Source organism: Lytechinus variegatus, chromosome 1 (assembly GCF_018143015.1).
Source record: "Lytechinus variegatus isolate NC3 chromosome 1, Lvar_3.0, whole genome shotgun sequence".
Taxonomy (NCBI): domain Eukaryota; kingdom Metazoa; phylum Echinodermata; class Echinoidea; order Temnopleuroida; family Toxopneustidae; genus Lytechinus; species Lytechinus variegatus.
The window spans coordinates 24,418,718-24,439,618 of record NC_054740.1 but is presented as its reverse complement, the minus strand read 5'-3'; the positions used below and the strand labels follow the sequence as shown (position 1 = coordinate 24,439,618).

Sequence of the window (20,901 nt, the reverse complement as noted above, 5' to 3'; positions counted from 1 at the left end):
GCGCTATGTATAAAAGCGGATTGTTATTATCATTATTAATTTTATTCATCGTATAATTGAAACAAAGCAATTTCCAACATTTCTTGATTTTATACTGTAATATTGATTTTTTGCTGATCAATATCGATTGTTTTCATGGTTGTTATTCAAACGTTTAGGTAGTAAAAAAAGTTTTATTGGAATTCACTTTGAAAGTATTAACGAGCAAAACAGTTTTTATTGAAGAAATTGTAATTTAATGAATTACAATATTGCATTTTGGTGTGGAATTTCCCGAATAGGCCGCGTATATCAACATTTATTATTACTATACGTGTGTTTGAGAATACTTTAATATTCACCACAATAATCAAATATGATATTTGCTAAATGCAAAATACGGTTCGACGAGTTTTCATGCATGAATCGGATCATCCCTTTGTCATTCGGAACCAGGCCAACTGAACGATGCAACTGACGTATGGACTTCATATGAAATTGACCAATTACTATGACGATTCTTTTCTTCTGTCAAAGAATTAGGCTTTTTTAGCTATATACGTACGGGTGTATATTAGTGGACTGTACCTGTTTGCCTACCACGCCCATTCGTCATTGGAATAAGGTTGGACAAATTAAACGTTGCGATTACCGGACGGTTTTTTTCCTCCAAAATTATTTTGGAGAGGTATTTATAAGGTGAAGACTCTGTCATCATTTCATTTGAAGCCTGCTGATTTCAAACCGGTAAAAGTGTGAACATATCGCTTTCTACAAAGCACGTGAGATATTGCTTTTTGACCTGGTGGGGTTTTTGTCACTTTGAAGGAGTGCCCTAGTGTTATTCAGTCACAATGTATAGTTTTTCTGAGTGTCCCTCAAGGGTGTCCTCTAACTTCGTTTTGACTTTATACACCCTCGTCGTCATCCTTTCAGTGGTCTTCCACGCCGACTGCTACTCGTCGGGTGCCCCGATGACCGCCTGCAGTGGCGGAAACCCGATTCACCACACCAAGGCCAGCAACCGTACCGAGATGTATGACCCCCAGCCGGCCATTGACAACCCGTTCAGATTCACAGCTGATTCTACCATCTACGAACCAGGCGAAAGTTTGAGAGGTGAATAAAAGTAATAACTATAAAAAATAATAATAATAACAATACTGATGATAGTAATAATATGCAACAGTGGTATAGCGCTTATGTTTCTATGCGCATACCCCGACTTTATCACGGCTGCCCTCATTGGACGCTCGAACATTCAAAGAATTACTTCCTACTGGGTACCAACTTACTATACACCTGGGTAGAGAGTGGCAAATATAGATAAACGCCTTGCCAAAAGACGCGAGCGCTGGGATGGGATTTGAACTCCGGACCGTATGGTTACTTCAAAGTCCGGAGACTTATCCACTGAGCCGCAACTGTTACACCCCTAAATATAATCATTATCAACCTGAGAGGCACAAATAATAATATCCCTGAGAGGTAAATATAGTTATTATCGCCCTGAGTATTTTAATCATCATTGTCATGACTGCGTGCCGTTCCTGATCAGGGCGACCTATTATTTATACCAGTATCAAATTATGGGTTCGGGTTGATGACCGATGAATTGCTAGAAAGGAAAGAGAGGAGAAGACTTGTAAGAAACCCCGTGATTAGAAATCATGTAGCCGAACAATCGCTGTCCCAACCGGTAACGATGACTTGCAATTTTAAAAGCAACCATGGTTCTGGGGTTCAGTGCCTCATTATTAGCTCATCAAGTCAACCATAATCGACTGTGGGATGGTCGTTAAAATTGTGACTTTTCGTGGGGCGGCAAATACAACCACGGTTCTTGGACATGATAATATGTAAAATATTATGAGTGAATACATGCACAATGTTGCCATCGGTAAATTTTGCTCCTGACCTCAAAATTAAAATAATAATATGCAAAATCGTACCATTGACTCGACTGGAAATTCCGCCATTCACCCCGTGTGTTAAGGACTTCCGTGAACGCGCGCAAGCGTGCACAATGCATGTAACCTCGTTCGCGTTTTATTTTTTTTTATTCGCTGTACATGATATACGTTCTAATACAGAATGTACGATGGCGGATAAGATGTCGTCGTCTTCGTCGTGTTTTGACAGCGAAAATGACGATTTATCACTAGCAAATATATGCTACATGCACGTCTTACCCAAGGAAAGAGGGCCAGTAAATTCCTTTCAAGTAAAGAGCTAGAACAAATTTAAGCCTTTGCTGCATTCGTTGATGTAGACTACCTGGGACTTCAGAATAAAAATAGCTATTCGTGCAGCAGAGAAGTTTGCGATTGACTTGCATGCAGCCCGGCCCCGGGAGACCAGCCCGACGTCCGACCAGCATTTCAGCAAGATCCGAATGGATCAAAATGAATATATAAATATAAAATTCGATGTAGGCCTACCGCGTTTACATCTTGCCCAGAGCCAGGTCAAACATCGTTCGTATATCACCACCATTGAGCAATCAAGCGATCGAAGGTAATTTGTTTTCACTTTGTGCTCTTGCATTTCACTCTCTGCAAAAGTGAAGCGGTGCAAACTTTGATGATTTTTGTATAGGTCTACATCTAGATTTCTTAATTGAGTCGATGAATAATGAGACTCATGACTTACTTCGTCTTCTATATTCATAGGCTTGTAAATGTGGCGGTGAAGTAAGTCATGACATGAGTCACATTATGTATCGATTCAATTAAGAAATCTAGACCTATACAAAAATCATCAAAGCTTGTACTGCTTCACTTTTGCAGAGAATGAAATGCAAAAGCACAAAGTGAAACAATTTTGGCATGGACAAAGATCGCTATAACAAGGATCACCATCTCAAAATCATCCTCTGTATCTTTTTCACCTTCGATAGCTTGATTGCTGGAATGCTGGTGATACGAACGATCAGTGGCGTACCGTGGGTCACGGCATTGGGGGGGGCACCAGCAAAAATTTTGAGTCACTTCGTGAGCGCGCGAAGCGCGCCCAGTTGCCAGGTATACTGACCTAACAGAGACATTTTAAGGACAGTGCCATTAAACGGATATTCAGACCTAAATAGGGACATTATAATCAGTCTTTTGTAACCATGATACGTACCTGTCTCGCTAAATAATGCGAGCGCGAAGTGCGAGCTGAAATTTTTTTAAATATTGACTCTCCAAACAGGAAGATTTTAAGGACTATATTTTAGGAATCCATTAAGAGTATACACATCTCACCATAGTCATCTAATGCGATTGCCCATAAGCGCTTGCTTATTTTGTTAGAATTACATCTAAACATGCACATAAAGCACTTGTAATCATGATTAACATACCCATCTCACTAATCAAATCTTGCGAGCGCGAAGCGCGAGCTGAAAATTTAGGAAATTCAGACCTGAAGGGGGCATTTTAAGGCTTATTTGTAGGAATTCACGAAGACCATACGTAGTTCACTAACCAAATGATGCGAGTGCGAAGCGCGAGCTGAAAATTTTTGATATTCAGATCAGAAAAAAGGACATTTTAAGGACTGATTCTACGACTTCATGGAGAGCAGACATATTACACAAAGCCACTACTGCGAACGTAAGCACGGACAAGAAATGATTTATATTAAGACCTTAAATGGGGCCATCACTTTTAAGTAGTCATGAAAAAGAAGCTCACTATTGTACATAAAACAATAATAACTCGAAGTGCGAGGAAATCCATTTGGCAGTTTGTTGTATATTGACTTGAAAACGGGAGGTTTTATAGTATAACAGGATTATATATCTCGGTAAATAGACAATGCGAGCACCAGGAACAATGAAGACATATGCCCTATGCAAATTATGTTTCATAAAGTTATGAAAAGAAATGTTTCTTATGTAATATAACATAATTATGATATAATATTAAATTATAATGAACAATAATGTCTTTTTTCCACTACGTTTCTCTCCCTTCCTCTTTTTCTCCTTTTCCCCGTTTTTTTTTTTTTTTGGTCAGCCGATTGGGGGGCACGTGCCCCCCCCCATGCCCCCCGTAGTTACGCCACTGCGAACGATGTTTGACCTGGCTCTGAGCAAGATGTAACGCGTTACATCTATAACGTTAGTTTGATCCATTCGGATCTTGCTGCAATGCTGGTCGGGCTGGGCAGGAGCGTAACGGGTCGGTGGCCATGCAGGAGGGGCAAGAGCAACAAAATCTCCGGTCTCATCAGGGGCAGATCCATGATTTTCCAAAGGGCCGGGGCAAACTTTTCAGAGGAAAGTTTCGACCAGCCCCCCCCCCCAAAAAAAAAAAAAAGTTTTTCAACCAATTGACAAGCAAAAAAAAAATAAAAATAAAGGTTTTCACTCACAAATGAAGTATATTTCGTACACGAAAAAAAGGGTCTTCAATTTTAAAAGAGGGGGCACACCTTTGTTTTAATGGCATATCTACGTTTTTACAATTTTTGTATTTTGCTTCTCAAGGGGGGGGGCAGGCAATTGCGTCATGAGGCAACATTTTGAGGGGCGATATGGTGTATCGGGTAAAAAAAACAATGCGAGTGAGCAAAAAATTATACATTTTTATTACAAAAATCAAATTTCAGATTTTGACATAATAAAGAAGATAACATATTTTTCACCCTTCTCTCTTTCCTTTTCCTTTTTTTTTCTTGGTCTGTACGCCACGGTAAACAAGATTTTGTTTATGATTTTGCATGCTTATTTAAAAAAATAAAATCACCTTTTCATGACAATCTATCTGTTCTTCTTTCTTTCCTTTTCCAGTTCCTCTTTTTCCCCTTTCCCTTTCATTCTCCCCCTTTTCTTTTTTCCCCTTTAAGTTCCCGGTGAACTCCGCCAGGGGGGATAGCTTGCCCCCCCCCCTGCACTGTTAAGCCACTGCTCCCTGGGATGGGCCGGGTTGCATGCAAGTCAATCGCAAACTTCTCTGCTGCACGAATAGCTATTTTTATTCTGAAGTCCCAGGTAGTCTACATCAACAAATGCAGCAAAGGCTTAAATTTGTTCTAGCTCTTTACTTGAAAGGAATTTACTGGCCCTCTTTCCTTGGGTAAGACGTGCATGTAGCATATATTTGCTAGTGATAAATCGTCATTTTCGCTGTCAAAACACGACGAAGACGACGACATCTTATCCGCCATCGTATATTCTGTATATTACGTATATCATGTACAGCGAATAAAAAAAAATAAAACGCGAACGAGGTTACATGCATTGTGCACGCTTGCGCGCGTTCACGGAAGTCCTTAACACACGGGGTGAATGGCGGAATTTCCAGTCGAGTCAATGGTACGATTTTGCATATTATTATTTTAATTTTGAGGTCAGGAGCAAAATTTACCGATGGCAACATTGTGCATGTATTCACTCATAATATTTTACATATTATCATGTCCAAGAACCGTGGTTGTATTTGCCGCCCCACGGAAATGAAAAACTAGAGACATTTTCCTTGTCCATCCCACAGTCTATAACCTGTTTTTTACTTCACTGGATTTTTCTCCTCCTCATTGATTGCCATTTTTTGTGTGCGAATCTAACGTTCTGACTCATCTCTCATTACGCGGCCATTCCAATTTCGTATATCCATTTTGCCCATATCCAACAGTGTGAAGATCTACATGTTTTTTTTCACACTGTGGACACCAGTCCTAAACATGGTAACTGTTCACAGCGTGTTCACATGGTGAATAGGTGATTCACAATGTTAAAATGCTTGAAACGCTCCGATTTAACAGTGTGAAGGTAAATTCACATTGCGTTCCACACTGTGGCCAGTGGCGTAACTACGGGGGGGCATGGGGGGGCACGTGCCCCCCAATCGGCTGGCAAAAAAAAAAAACGGGGAAAAGGAGAAAAAGAGGGAAAAAGGAAGAGGAACGTAGTGGGGGAAAGAAGAAATTGTTTTTATAGTGTTATATAATATTATGTTATAACATAAGAAGCATTTTTTCATAACTTTATGAAACATTATTTGTTTAATTGTGTCTTCATTGTTCCTGGTGCTCGCATAGACTGTTTAACTGTACTAAAGCCTCCCGTTTTCAAATTAATATACAACAAAATAATATATTTCCTCGCAATTAGAGTTATTATTGTTTTAAGTAGTGATACATTCTTCTTTTTCATGAATACTGAAAGTTATTGCCCTATTTTAAGGTCTTAATATAAAACATTTCCTGTCCGTGCTAACGTTCGCATTAGTGGATTCGTGATATTTCTGCTCTTCACGAACTCCTAAAATTAGTCCTTAAAATGTCAATTTTTCTGATCTGAATATCAAAACATTTTAGCTCGCGCTTTGCGCTCGCATCATTTGGTTAGTGAAATACGTGGGGTCTTAGTGAATTCCTACAAACAAGCCTTAGAATACCCCTCTTCATGTCTGAATTTCCTAGATTTTCAGCCTGCGCTTCGCGCTCGCAGTATTTAATTTGTGAGATGCGTATGATAATCATGATTACAATGACTTCAAAAAGTGCTCCATGTGTTTTGATGTAATTCTAACAAAATCAGCAAGCGCTTGGCACTCGCATTAGATGACTATGGTGAGATATGTATACTCTGACTTAATGGTTTCCTAACTATAGTCCTTAAAATATCCATGTTTAGGGTCAATATATACAAAAATTTCAACTCGCGCTTCGCGCTCGTATCATTTGGTTTGTCAAATACGTAGGGTCTTAGAGAATTCCTACAAACAATTCTTAGAATGCCCCTCTTCAGGTCTATATTTCCAAATTTTCAGCTCGCGCTTTTGCGCTTGCAGTATTTGATTAGTAAGATGCGTATGATAATCATGATTACATGACTACAAAAGGTGCTTCATGACTGTGTTTAGATGTAATTCTAACGAAATCAGCAAAGGATGGCACTAGCATTAGATGACTATGGTGAGATATTTATACTCTTAATGGATTCTAAAATATAATCCTTAAAATTTCCTTGTTTAGGGTCAGTATATACAAAAATTTTAGCTCGCGCTTCGTGCTCGCATTGTTTGTTTAGCGAGACATTTAAGTTTCATGATTACAAAACAATTTGTTTATAATGTCAATTTTTAGCCCTCAATATCAAAAATTTTCAGCTCGCGCTTCGCGCTCGCATTATTTAATCAGTGAGATACATATTTGTTTAATGGCACTGCATGACCTAATATCTCTATTAGGTCAGTATACCTGACAACTAAGCGCGCTTCGCGCGCTCCCTAAGTGAACCGAAATTTTTGCTGGTGCCCCCCAATGCCGTGACCCACGGTACGCCACTGACTGTGGCACACACTAGTCTGCAGGCACAGACCCTAATTGACAACTTTGGTCAACAAGTGTTTATCCACGCAAAGAAGGCCTTCGCTACACAGGCATGAATTGGCTGCGATTCATACCCTTAAAGGGATGGTCCAGGCTGGAGATATTCATACCTCAATAAATAGAGTAAAATTCACAAAGCAAAATGCTGAAAATTTTGATCAAAATCGGATGACAAATAATTAAAGATTTGCATTATTTCGGTAAAACAGTTCTAGGCATGTCTTTATGAATATTCATTAGATGGGATAAAGCAGCGAAGGCATGATTTTTGAGGGGGGGGGGTCGAGTTGAATGAAAATTTGAGAAGAAAAAAAGGCTATACTAATATCGTATATCAATTTTATTCATATCCAATAGTGTGAAGATACATTAAAAAGAATATATTTACCCTCCCCCCCCCCCCCAATAAAAAAGAAGAAAAATTAGGTCTTTTCGTACCTAAAAAAATTGACAGGAAAAAAAAGTTTAAAAGAACTGAGGGGGTGGTGCTGGGTTGAACCCTTGTACCCCCCCCCCCCCGTGTAAGCGCCTGGCTTTATAAAAAAAAGTGAAAATAGAAGAAAGTAAAATAAAAAACAGCTCGCTTTTATGTAGGCCCCCTAATTTTTTTTCTTGAACAGCTTCACCAATATCGGTGTGTATTTTTTATATTCATTCTATCCTACCTGTGAATCTTTCTATGTAAACAAATATAATAAGTTTCTACTGTCTTGAAAATATGGTTCAATAGCCAAATTCATCATTCATGGATGGTTTCACATGCCCCTTTGTGATTTACTTAAACCTGTTGTAGTCTCAAAGGAGTATTATTGTAACACGAACCGGTACTGTAAAGGGAGCATATTCCAAACCATTCGCCTGCCATGCCCATTCATTATTCATGTTATTGGAAGCAGTAAGAACAAGGAGTAAGATCAAAACAAAAGTTGAAATTACCCTGTGAGGATTCTTTTCAAACCAAGTCGTCCCACCAAGGAATTAATGAGAGCTATAGTGATAACAAGGGCTTATACCCATATTATTGGATAAACTATTGCTGATAAACCGTCGAGAGGAACCTCAATTTCATCATCCTCAGCGAACGCGCCCCTGTCATTCAGATATTAAAACTACATTCTTGCCGGGAGTCCTTCAAGGATGTCTTCTGTCACCATCTCCTCTTTATGTTCGCTCATCTTCTTACTGTCGGCCTTCCATGTGGACTGCTATCCTCGTGGTTCCCCGTGGACGGGCTGTGCTGCTGGGAATCCGATCCACCGCACGAGCTCAAGTAACTATACCCAGCTGTACGAGCCCCAGCCGGCCATTAGTAACCCTTTTAGATTCACTGCTGATTCTACCTCCTACGAACCAGGCGAAAGTCTGAGAGGTAAAGATGATAATTATTTTTGATAATTTCGAGACCATTTGGCATTGACCTTCAAAACTACCCGATGAATTCAGAATGGATGCAGGAGATCAGACCTACAGTTGTGCTCAGATGTATTCATACCCCTTGGAAAATCACAGTTTTTTGCATTTTTGATATAAATAAGAGTAGAACTGGAGTCGGTTACAAATCAGCTTAATACGTTGAGGTACCATGTACAAAAGCATGCCATTTTTTATTTTCACCTCATTTGCATATCGAAAGAATAGGTAACTTTTCTGGATTTTCTACTGTCCAAAAGTATTCATACCCCTGTCATGAATCATAAGTTAATAATCAATTGAATAGCCTTTATTTGCAATGACTGCCTCCAGTCGTCTCAAATAGTTTGTTATACTACGTTCTTGCATGTCTCTACAGGGAATTTAGCCCATTCCTCCTTTGCAATCCTCTCCAAGTCCTTCAGGTTGCTGGGCTTCCTTGTGTTGACCTTCACCTTTTCAAAGGTTTTCGATTGGGATCAGGTCAGGACTTTGGCTCGGCCACTCCAGTTGACTGTCTGCTCCTGAAACCATGTTTAGACCTTCTTGGCAGTGTGCTTTGGGTCGTTATCCTGTTGGAAGATCCAATCGGGGCCAAGTTGAAGTGCTTCAGTAGACTCTTCCTGAAAAACAGCCCAAAGCATTATACTCCCTCCATCATGTTTACTGTGGGCACCGTGTTCTTTGGGTTAAAGGCTTTACCTTTCATCCTCCAGACGTAGGGGACACCTCTGTCCGAACAGCTCCATCTCCATTTCATCAGACCAAAGAATAGACCTCCAAAAAGTTTTATCCCTTCCCAGATGTCTTCTGACAAAGTCCAAACATGATATTGTTTGGTTGGGTTTTAGAAGTGGAGTCTTCCTAGGCCGTTGTCCAAGGCAATCCTTATTCAAGGTCATCTGGATGGTTTGCCTGGATATCTTGGTCCCTTGGACATTGAGATTATTTAGCATCTCCTTTGTGGTGATTTTGGGGTTGACAGCATCAGCTCATACTAAGCATCTCGCTTTCCTTGCCGAGACTTTGGATAAACGCCAGAAGAGGGAATATTTCTGAGATCTCAGGAATTTCCTCTTCCTGGATACCATGCAACATGACTTTTGTATTCATGCCTGACATTATAGGGTCTAGCTTCAAACCAATAAGGGGGAAGTAAAATATTTGAATATACTTGAGCAAGACAGGGGTATGAATACTTCTGCACATCAGAATGCTTTGTAGATAATGTTCTCGCGTTCGTGCGTACGGTCCTGGAGATTAGTATAAATAGAGTAGATATCAGACAATTTTCGTCACTTGATAAAGAGTTGCAGCGGCACTCGAAAGCTCGTGAACTTGTAAGCTAGTGAACACTTTTTGCGAGAGTGATCACGAATTTCCTAGAAAGCCAGTGAACACTTTTTGCGAGAGTGATCACGAATTTCCTTGTTGACCATAGTAGATTGCGAGACAAATGAATACCCTCTAGCGATTATTTCAATCCGCAATAATGAACCTATTTAGTATTAATGTCTATTAGTATTTATCTACTATGCGAATTATCCTAGTCTAGCTTTCATTTTCATAAAATATGCAAAAATCACATATTTTCTTAGGGGTATGAATACTGAGCACAACTGTACATGCCCTGCTTTATATTCCCCCCCCCCTCCATCACTTTTTGCCTGGGCTTTTCCCCGTTGTCTTCTTAGCGCTTTTCAGTTGTTGATTTCTTCTCGTCATAAAGTACCTTGTCTGTCTACGACACTATACAGATCTACAGATCTATAACTTGGACTTAGCTTAGTACAAACCATTCTTGATCACCTTTATAACAAATATTGAAAGCTGAAATTTATTTTTTGTCTACAAGATTTTCTCTAACCCCCATCGCTGCAGTACTGTACCTGATTAGCTAATTGTATACCACGGTAATAAAAGTTTAAAAAAATATAAAAGAGAAAGAAATTTGACATTTCTCTCTTGAAAATAACATATTTTTACTCACCAAGTTCCCTCTTGCATAATGATGAAAGTTATTATTCAGATGAGACTTTTAAAGACCCTCGCTCAAAGTGGTTTTGTCAAAAAGTCCTATAGGATTCGGTTATAGGAGTAGGTTGACGGGAGAGGTGCACCTGCACACACTTTTTGTATGAAATTCTCTGTGCTGCCATTGGTTATGATAAATTATTGTTCCTGTCTGTCATATAGACTTCTTGATTTAGATGGAATGCCTTTTTTAGTTTCTATAGTCTATTGCCATTCACTATGGCTAGAGATTAAAACATTTGGACGAAAATTTGGCGGGGGGGAGCATTGGCGGCGGAAGCCAAAAATTTTAGGAGGGGACAACAAAAAAAATTTTGACAAGCAAAAAAAAAAAGGTTCTCAACCCAAAAATTTTAGGGGGGACATAGGAAAATAAATTGACAAGCAAAAAAAAAAAAAAAAAAAAGGTCATCAACAACAAATTTAGGGGGGGGACCGTCCCCCCTCCTCAAATTTAGGGGGGGACACGTCCCCCCCGCTTCCGCCGCCTATGGGGGGGGGAGAAAGCGAGAGAGCGAAGTGTCCGAGTGAGAAATGTATTTTATAATCATTAAGCCCGTAGTAGGACCGTAGGCATGATGCATAATTTTAAGATAAATTATTCTCGCTATTTTTATCATGGTTTCACCGATAAAGAGACGTGAAAATTGACTAGTATTAATTTTTTCCCCAATATCCATTAGATATATACGATGCTCCATGTCCCATCACCGAGCACGTACCATAGGGGGATAGCCCCCCCCCCCCCCTTCCCCATGTGATTTGCACCATTACACATAAAATGTTTCCTTCAAATTTCCGGCTTTCACTTCAATTGTACTAGTCTTGAGTGGGGGTGCAGCGTGTATTATTTTCCATAGGCATAATTTTTAGAAGATGTCTAAAAACTGCTTTTCAAAATTCTCAGCATAATTTGATTCCCGTTTCAGAATTTTTTTTTTCAAATTTACGTTAGCACCCCCAGTAAAAAAAATCGTTCCCAGGGCCCTGGTGAGATAATACTTTTTAGCTGGAGTTCTGGGTAATGTTTGGTCGGCACATTCCCCGAACATAAGGGTAAAGTCCATATTAACAACAGGTTGATTTGAACATGGACCTACTATGAATCGAGAAAAATGTGTACAGCAAGTTCAAATATTTCAATATCATCGACAACGTGCTTTAATTCACAATAGGCTAAACAGTTAAATAGTGGTGACTTTGCATTTTCTATTATGATCGATTTTGATGATTTTTTTTTGTTATGCTTGTTTTACTTCTGACATTTCTTTTGCTTCCCCCACTTTTTTGGTGGGGTGGAAGGGGGGATATATAAGTAAAGCCAGTCTTACTTCAGCTTTAGTAAGAGTTCAATAATGTGAATTATATTGGACTACATCATATATATATATATATATATATATATATTACCCAATACCATAGACAGTATGCTGTCCAACATTTTAAGTGTGTATGCTTACTTTGTACCCTGGAATTTTTTTTACATCCCAAGTTCATGCACGAGAATGGGTTTCATTACAACCCAATTTTGTAATCTTGATATTTTGTTGTAAACTTTTCCCATAAATTTTGGATTATAGATTCCATCTTTTAAAACACATGTTGACACATGCATAATACTCTTTGATTTTTCTGACAATGAATGTAGACTTTGAAGATTGAAATAATCTAGATTTCTAAAAATGGATACTTTCAAAATTTGACTCCCATTGAAGTTAAACTAGAGTTTGGTATAAATTTATTTGTCACTACTTCTCATTGCATTTATACAGGTACAAAACGACAAAAGAATTGTAAATATTCGTTGAAAAGGCAAGGTTCTCACCAAAGAATAAAATCACCGCAACTAACAATCAAACCATCTTTTCATTTTCGATGTAGCCTACGTTATCGGTCTATTTCTCTTCACATATTTAAATTCAATGCCAGTTTCCCTTTATTTCGAAGGCCAGCGAATTTTGTGTGTCTTCAAAGCATGAATAATCTCTATTGAAATAGTTTCCTTTCATAATTATTTTGAATATTAACGCGCAACGTATTGACCCAGCAGCTTTTTCTAAATATTTCAAACATCAGGCGATTAAATGGTTTTGAGGGTTTCATGAAAAAGTTTGTTCTTTTTTATTGAATCGTATATAGAATAATATTCAGTGGGCCCCAAATAGAATAAATACAGTAAGTTTAGGTCAATGATATCGTGAATTTCTGATTTGATGTGACCATTGGCGTGACTTCATAGCGTGTTTAGTGCAAGTGTAGCGTGAATAATAGACAGCAAAGTTTATGTACTTTCCATTCGGAAAGGTCTATAACTCCACAGGCATGATAGGGGTGTGGGATTTCACTTTTCCATACGTCATATACATTTAAAGAGTAAATTTAGAAAATCAGAAGCCCGTTGATTTTTTTTTAATCGACGTAAGGACAAGAGCAATAAAAAATAATTTTTCGAGGTGTTTTTTAATCACAACTTCTTCGGCTGCAGATCTTCAGTTTATCACTTATCACAAACAACGGTTTTTGGAAGAGAAAACTGGGATGTCACTTATCTTATTGCTAGATACGTTGCACATGATTGGCCCGTATTCTGAACTCGGGTTCGAATTAAACCCTGGTTTGAAGTTGTGGTTTAACTGTGGATATAGCCAATAGGGGGCAAATCCCTAACAGTACACATTCAATATATCAACTCATATGACACCCATGGGTGTCGATCACGGGGGGGATGGGGGGGATATATCCCCCCCAATATTTCAAGTGGGGGGGATGGCCTGTATTATCATCCCCCCCAATAATTTAGGGTAGAAAAATTATAATAATGATGATGAAAAATGAAAAGTTTGATCATGATGATTATAGTATGCCATCAATCAGTTTGTTTCCCTCGCAATTTGTGTATATTGTTATTAAAAAAAAAAATTCTTTTTCAGGACTATTAAACAGATGGGTGGAGGTTCAAGATGAAAAAGAATGAAATGTTTATATATCTGATATTTTTAACACATGACATAAAAGGACCCCAACGAAAATCAACTTTTGTTGATAGGGTGTTCCATCCCAACAGTGGTGAATAAATTAATTTAAATAAATCATTAACTCAAAAGGGTGGAAAAATAAACGGGAGTAAAAGGGTTGCAAGATAAATAAAGGAATGACGGTAAGCCCGATGGCGCACGAGAAGCCACACAGGTTGTAATTTGTGCTAGTTTTAATTGGTCCGAATCTGCATTTTATCATCATGCATTAAGAAGAATAAAGATATTGCCAGTCAGGTTAGATTTAAGAGAGAAGTTGTATACACATAGGCGTCGATCCTGGGTGGGGGGGCAGGGGGTGATCGCCCCACCAATGAAAATATTGGGGGCAAACATATCGTTTTGCCCCCCCCCCAATAATTCCGCATGTGCAACTAAAAAATTAAATAGGATTGTAATGCTACACTGAAATCAGCAAGCGAGATTGAGATACCAACTCGATTTTGATTTAAAATCGTGCTCAAAATGTTTGCTTTTCAGATTGGAATATAAAAATTTTCAGCTCGCGCTTCGCGCTCGCATCATGTACCAAAAACCCATACTTTTCATGATTATATAGGTGAATATAATGTCCCGTTTTCAATTCTAAACCTCAAAAGAACTTTGATTTTGCAATAATCTTTTGTTGGATATATATCTTCCATTAAAGTGTCCTTTTTTCCAGATCAAAATATCAAAATTTTCAGCTCGCGCTCGCATCTATTGTTCTTCTAGATACCTATCTTAATCACTGGTACCAAAAATGCTTAGAATATCAAGCTTTCAGGTCAGAATATAAAGAAATTTCAGCTCGCTCTCTAGTGAGATACATGCATCGACCCTCCTCATGAGTTACTACAAACAAACCTAAACAGGTACATTTTTCCTGTTTTCATGACATACTAAAAAAATTTAGCTCGCGCTTCGCGCTCGCATTGTTGGTGAAGGTGAGGTATGTGTCTCTTTCTCATATATATATATATATATATATATATATATATATATATATATATATATATATTGTGATCGAGCGCCTTTGGAACGTTGATTCATAATTTTGGCCCCCCCCCCCATCTGAAAAATGGATCGACGCCCCTGTGTATACATCATGCTCAATAAACAGATCACTATGTACATGATCCAGTCAATTTTTGTCATTTTTTTCTTGGTATGAGTTTAGAATAGGCTTACTTGTAACACAAATTGAATTTTCAAAAAAATTATACAAGTATAGTACACTACAACAATGAAGGAATTTCCAAGAACACCATGCATATCAACCACTCCCAAATGTCCTAACTTGTGATTCTAGTGGGGGTAATGTTGAAATATCCCCATCCACAAGAACATTTGTGTCAATCATCCCCCCCAACCAAGAATACCGATCGACACCCATGATGACATCCAAATTGTTCATAATTGTCTGGAAATGATAACTTAAGCATTTTCTTCATTATGAAAGCAAAGGCAAACGATAGAGTAAACATTTAAAAATATACAATATAAATAGATTTTTTGAATTTTTGGCTCCCCATAATTTTTAGCACACAGTTAGACCGAAGTCTAAGTTAAACCTGACTTCAGAATACGGGACCTGGTGTATATGCACACACACACTTACCTTTTTTCAACATGTTTTTATTAAGGATTTCATTCAAATGAATTACATAAACTCCAGATAAATACAAAAAAAAAATACAAATCTTCATTTCATGTCAACAAGGATATGCAAAAAAAAATACACATATATTTACCAAAACTGAAGCACCCCCCCACACACACACAAAGTCACGCCTGCACATTTTTTTCAACATGTTTTTATTAGGATTTCATTCAAATGAATTACATAAACTGCAGATAAATACAAAAAAATAACACAATAACATACTACCATCCCCTCAAGTACCCACACACGCACACTAAGTTTGTAGTATAGAGGTTGAGGATATTCAGTTAAAGTATTTTATTACCTAGCCGTTAACTTTGTGCCAGTAGGATTCTCTCAACGGGGACTATATAAAGATTTTATTCTAGTTATACAACCGAAGACTTTTTGACTATCATAATGTAAAAGCATATGAAAACCAATATAATAGCAAAATAAGAATAATGTGGCGCCTTTGATCAGAAATGGTCCACGAACCGAGGACGTCCCCAGCTTTTTTGTGTGTCCTTGTTTTGGATGTGAAGTCCTCGGTTGTGGTGAGTGCTCACACCCTAATACACAACCAATTTGCAACGATTGTGTAGTGGATAGCAATCCGGAATCTGAACTAAATTTGCTCAATACGGCCAATTTGTAGTTTTCGTATGAAAGATGAATAATCATATTCCTTTCATTTTCTGCCTGATAAATCATTTCTTTCATTGAATATGTCGAAGGCGAAAAGTGATTTTAAGTATTGAAAGTAAAACCATATAGTGACTGACAGGTGGCGACCCTTCTGATCAAGATATAAAAATGAAGGAAAGTAGGAAGAAGATATAGGCAACACCCTGGCCATTCATACTATGGTGATTAATAAGAAAAGTCAACTCAATTTGAGTCATCTTGCCAATCTCCCAAGCCTATCGTAATATGTTGTCCCCTTTGCATACCAGTCTCTGATAGAGCAAGTATGAAAATGAACACAGGGGATTCACAAAAAAATATCTAGGTGATCTGAAAATTGCAACGTCGGAGTAAAATTCTATCTTTACCCTTTTTTAAGTTGCTCTTATTAATGTTGTTGCTGTTGTGGTGCTGGTGGTGTAACGACTAATACACTGGCGGATCCAGGTAGGGGCATATCCGGCCCGTGCCCCCCCCCCCGCATATCCTCTTGAGAGACACGCAAAATATTGTTAGGGGAATATGTCATGCATGCGCGAATGAGCATTTTTTTTTCTGAAACAAAATACCTCCGTTTGTAGTGAAATCTTTTTTTTTTACTTGTCAAATTTTACCTGTACAAAAATGCCCCCTCCCTCTTTGGAAAAACCCGCATCCCACACCCCTGAACTAATACAAGGTATGATAATTAAAATAAAATTAGTCAGTTTAAAGCTGTTGATATATGCCTTTCAACTTTGTTTATTACATAATGACCCACTCGGGAATGAATAGTGAAAATAGTAAAAATTCTCTCCAAACACCCCAGACAATTAATGTCATATATCTTAAAGCGACGAAAAAATCTTGTTCCATTCCAGTGACAATCTCTGGTGAGAACGGGACTGTCTTCAGGGGCTTCTTCCTGCAGGCTCGGATCCATGGCACGAGAACAGCAGTTGGTGAATTCACGGACCCACCGGCCCTCTCCCAGTTTGGGCAGTGTGAAACTCCAAGCGACTCAGTAACCCATACTGGTAGAGATGACAAAGAGGCACTAACCTTCCAGTGGATGGCTCCGAAAAGATGTACAGGGAACATAACATTCATGTGAGTTCATGGGGGAGGGGGGTCTTGGGGGCACGTTTCATCAAGATTTTTCGTCTGACAAGTTGTCAGATCTGGCAACGTTCGAATAAAACTTACTTTGTCGGATAGAATATCTCAGACTAGTCATTTATTATTATAACGCTCCCAGAATGGGAGAGGAGATACAGGTTTATTTTAATTTGATTTCTGCCATTTTTCTTTTTTACAAGGCAAATGTGGCCAAGGCCTTTAAATTACGTCACGAAAACTTTGATCAGTGATTGAATAATCAAAATGTTAAGCATTCATTAGACGGGAATGGTAAAGGCAATTTGGTTTTATCGTAACAACACAATATATTTCATGTAGTCTTAATTCTGGGTAAATATTAAAGCAATACAAAAATCATATAAAAAACACCCAGAGATATAGTTAGGAGTAGGTGCACCGGAAGCAATATTGGAAGTGGGGTAAAAGATCAGAAGGGTGCACCCTTTTTTCAGGGGGAAGGGACCCTCATGTCATCAATCTTTTGGCAGGGGGCGAGTATTTTTTTAATTTTCATCATTATTTAAAAGTGAGATAGTAATGCGACCGAGTTTATCGAGAGGTTAATTTGTATTGAAGATGAAAGAATTAGTGCATATTTTCCGTAAATTTTAACGAGTTTTTAAGCAAACATGGCATAAAAGTGTAACTTTTCACAATGTTTTTTTTTTCCTCTATTCTTTTTTTTCTCTATTCTTTTTTTTTTGGGGGGGGGGGCAGCTGCCCTTTCCCAATATTATTCACGAACGCTGGGTGCAGTTATTGATACAACTTGCTTGGGTAGAAATTTCATAAAATAAGGTCTAATCCCTAACTACATTCCACTTAGAGAAGAAAGCCACTTTGAGGAATGAAAGTGATAGGCCTATACCTGCTTATTACATCAGAATTTAGGGGGTTATGGGATTCCAATTCATTAAGCATCTGTTAGTTCATACAGAAGATATCCCAGATAAGGGAAAATTACTAAGTGTCCTCCTTTTGTCGATTGACGGCGGCATATAGGAATACCATTTTTTTTAATTCAATAAAATGTCCCTGCCCCCTCCCCTTAAGCCCGGCTCGCGTACATTATTTGATTCGATGCGATCCGAATTTCAAAGAAATCGTAATAACATGAACATTCCAACCAATCAAATAAATCTTAGCGATCAGAGTTCGGAATCGTGGCAGGACTACGGAAATCGAAATTAAGTCTAGTTTGAGCTTCCCTGTACTCAAATCCAAATCGTGACGATGTCACCATCGACTTCAATTTGAAGGCGATTTAGACTTTTCTCTGACCACAGGGCCTGCCGCAAAGCAAAACTATGATTTTATTATTCCCACATTATGCCAAACTTCAAATGAAATAATCTTACGTGTTGGAACTTTCACATTCAATGCAAAATGTGATTATTAAAGAATCGCGTACGTCCCAACGAATCGCATGGTGTGAGCCGGGCTTAAAGCAGTATTTCGACAAAAGGGGGTGGGGCGCAGAAAGAAAATTTTAGCTAATTTAAGTTGTTGGTTCAAAGAGGGAACAGATTATTTGCACACACTCATATAAATACACGTTTCTTATCTCCTATTATGACACCGGTCCCAACTCTATCATCTGTGCAGCTGGTGCAGCAAAGTTTCCGAGAAGTCAGAACTTTGTCGTAGATGGCGTGAATGCGCTTACAAAATATCAAATTAATGATCTGTCAGCAGAGCCTCGATCTTCATTCACGTGATCTTATTCTGATTAGAATAGACTAAATGCGTATGCTTGTTTCGAAGCTTATCCATATTATTAACGTAGCAGTTATCTTGTTTTCTTTTATCTAAAACTTATTTTGTAGAGGATCGGTAGCCCTCGGTCATTCCACGTTCTACGTCGACATGACGTCATCCGTAATCACATGCAAAGGTAAGTACCCTTTAGACCACGGAGAATGAAAGTTTACTTGTTAAGTTATATCAAGTTGTGTTCAAGGCTCATACGACAACCGAAATCGACTGATCAGAATCAATCATGATATGTTAAGGTTCATTTTTTTTCAGAAAATTGAATTTGTATTTTAGCCATTTTCATTCAAGGTTCTTTATGACCAACAATTTCAGCATTATGATCCACGGTGGGGAATTAATTTATTTACATAGGGTAGGGTCATCTGTACTGCTCGCACCTGACGTCACAGAAGGAACCTTTGAAAATGCATAAATCACTTTTGTCTTATTATTTTTAATTTTGGTTAAAATCTTCTTCATCATACATACTTTTCTCATTAATCTATTTAACGAATTCCTATTTCTTTTCTACTTATATTGTTTGACTGAGATAAAGTTGGAAAACGTTTATTTTGGCCCTTATACCAAAACATTATTTTTCAACTAATCGATGAGCAACGCCCGTCTAACTTGAAAATTGGAGAAAAAAATATCTCTGACAAAAACGATATTTTTTTAGATTAACAATTAGATCATTATAACTGAGCAGTTCAAACCAAGGTTTATAAACTGTTTACAGTGAGTACAGAAATGTAGGAAGGGTTAAGTTTCTTTCAACGTCCCCTTCATGTGCTTATCCCACGAGTGAATCATATAATCAGAACATTCCTACATTTGATTTTACATTTTTTTTCTTTGTTTTCATCTTTGCAGCTGGATGTCTTCAAGTCAACATCAGTGTAGGCCTACTGGTCATTTCTTTGATGGTCACATTGTTTTACAAAACATCGGAATGATTATAGACGATACGTAATATATGCACTCTAGATTTACAGGAATTTATGCACTATTATTTAACATTAACAAGCCTCAGCTTTTAGGGTATTCGCCTTCTTCTTTAAACCCAACATGTACATATTTATATTCTTCATAATATTGATTTTTGTATGAATTCATGTTTACGAAATATGTAATGAAATACTTGTTTTTTTCCCTATATCATACATCATTCACCAGACTATGATAGCTACGTTCGGATCTTTTGATTTCCAGCACAGTTTTTCAACTCCTTTTAAAGTGTTAACGTCTACAGTGTACAATTTATTCTTGGTACCCTGTATATTTTCTACTGCACTTTTGTATCCTATGTATCAATAAATTGGTATTACTCTTCATCTCATTTTCTATTCAGTTTGCTTCCTAACGTAACTCTAAATCATAGATTTTAACAGAATACAGAGATTGAAAAGCAAAAATTACGATAAAAGTTGTGGTGTTATGTTTGTTTTATTTTATTTTATATTTTGATTAAACTTTCTCTTATAGCGAACATATACTTTTAAAATACCTGGTGTTTATTGGGGGTAAAGATATTCGGACACTAAAGTGAATTAAATTTTTTTTTTCGTTTAGATTTTACTGAGACTTCAAGGGGAACTTAATTCGGGCTAAAAATATTTTTATCAAAATGAATACAGTAAAATTCACAAAGCACAATTACGAAAATTTCATCAAAGTCTGATAACAAATAGCGAAGTTAGTGATTTTTAAAGTTTAGTAATAAAAACGGTTATATGCACGTCGTCATGAATATTCATTAGGTGGTCTAATGTCACTCATTCCCACTTTGTCTTTATCATGTTATTCCACGAAATCATAATTGTTTCATTTTTTCGATATACGTGTGAATGTTATGTCTCCTTTTGAAGCAATGAATATCTACTTCATTAAATCAATTGTCATTCATCATTTTTTGGTTCTTGAGGGAAAAAA

At 37.7% G+C, this 20,901-nt stretch overlaps 1 protein-coding gene across 1 annotated transcript; it reads left to right on the top strand.

Annotated features, from left to right (window-relative positions):
* The first annotated feature begins 374 nt into the window (after positions 1-374).
* Positions 375-19,925, top strand: LOC121429928 (putative defense protein Hdd11). The gene is made up of 4 exons (XM_041627193.1): positions 375-1,098; positions 16,956-17,184; positions 19,041-19,108; positions 19,843-19,925. Exons 1-4 carry the CDS (start codon positions 834-836, stop codon positions 19,923-19,925), a joined length of 645 nt encoding a protein of 214 aa, XP_041483127.1. The 5' UTR covers positions 375-833.
* The last annotated feature ends 976 nt before the right edge of the window (positions 19,926-20,901 follow it).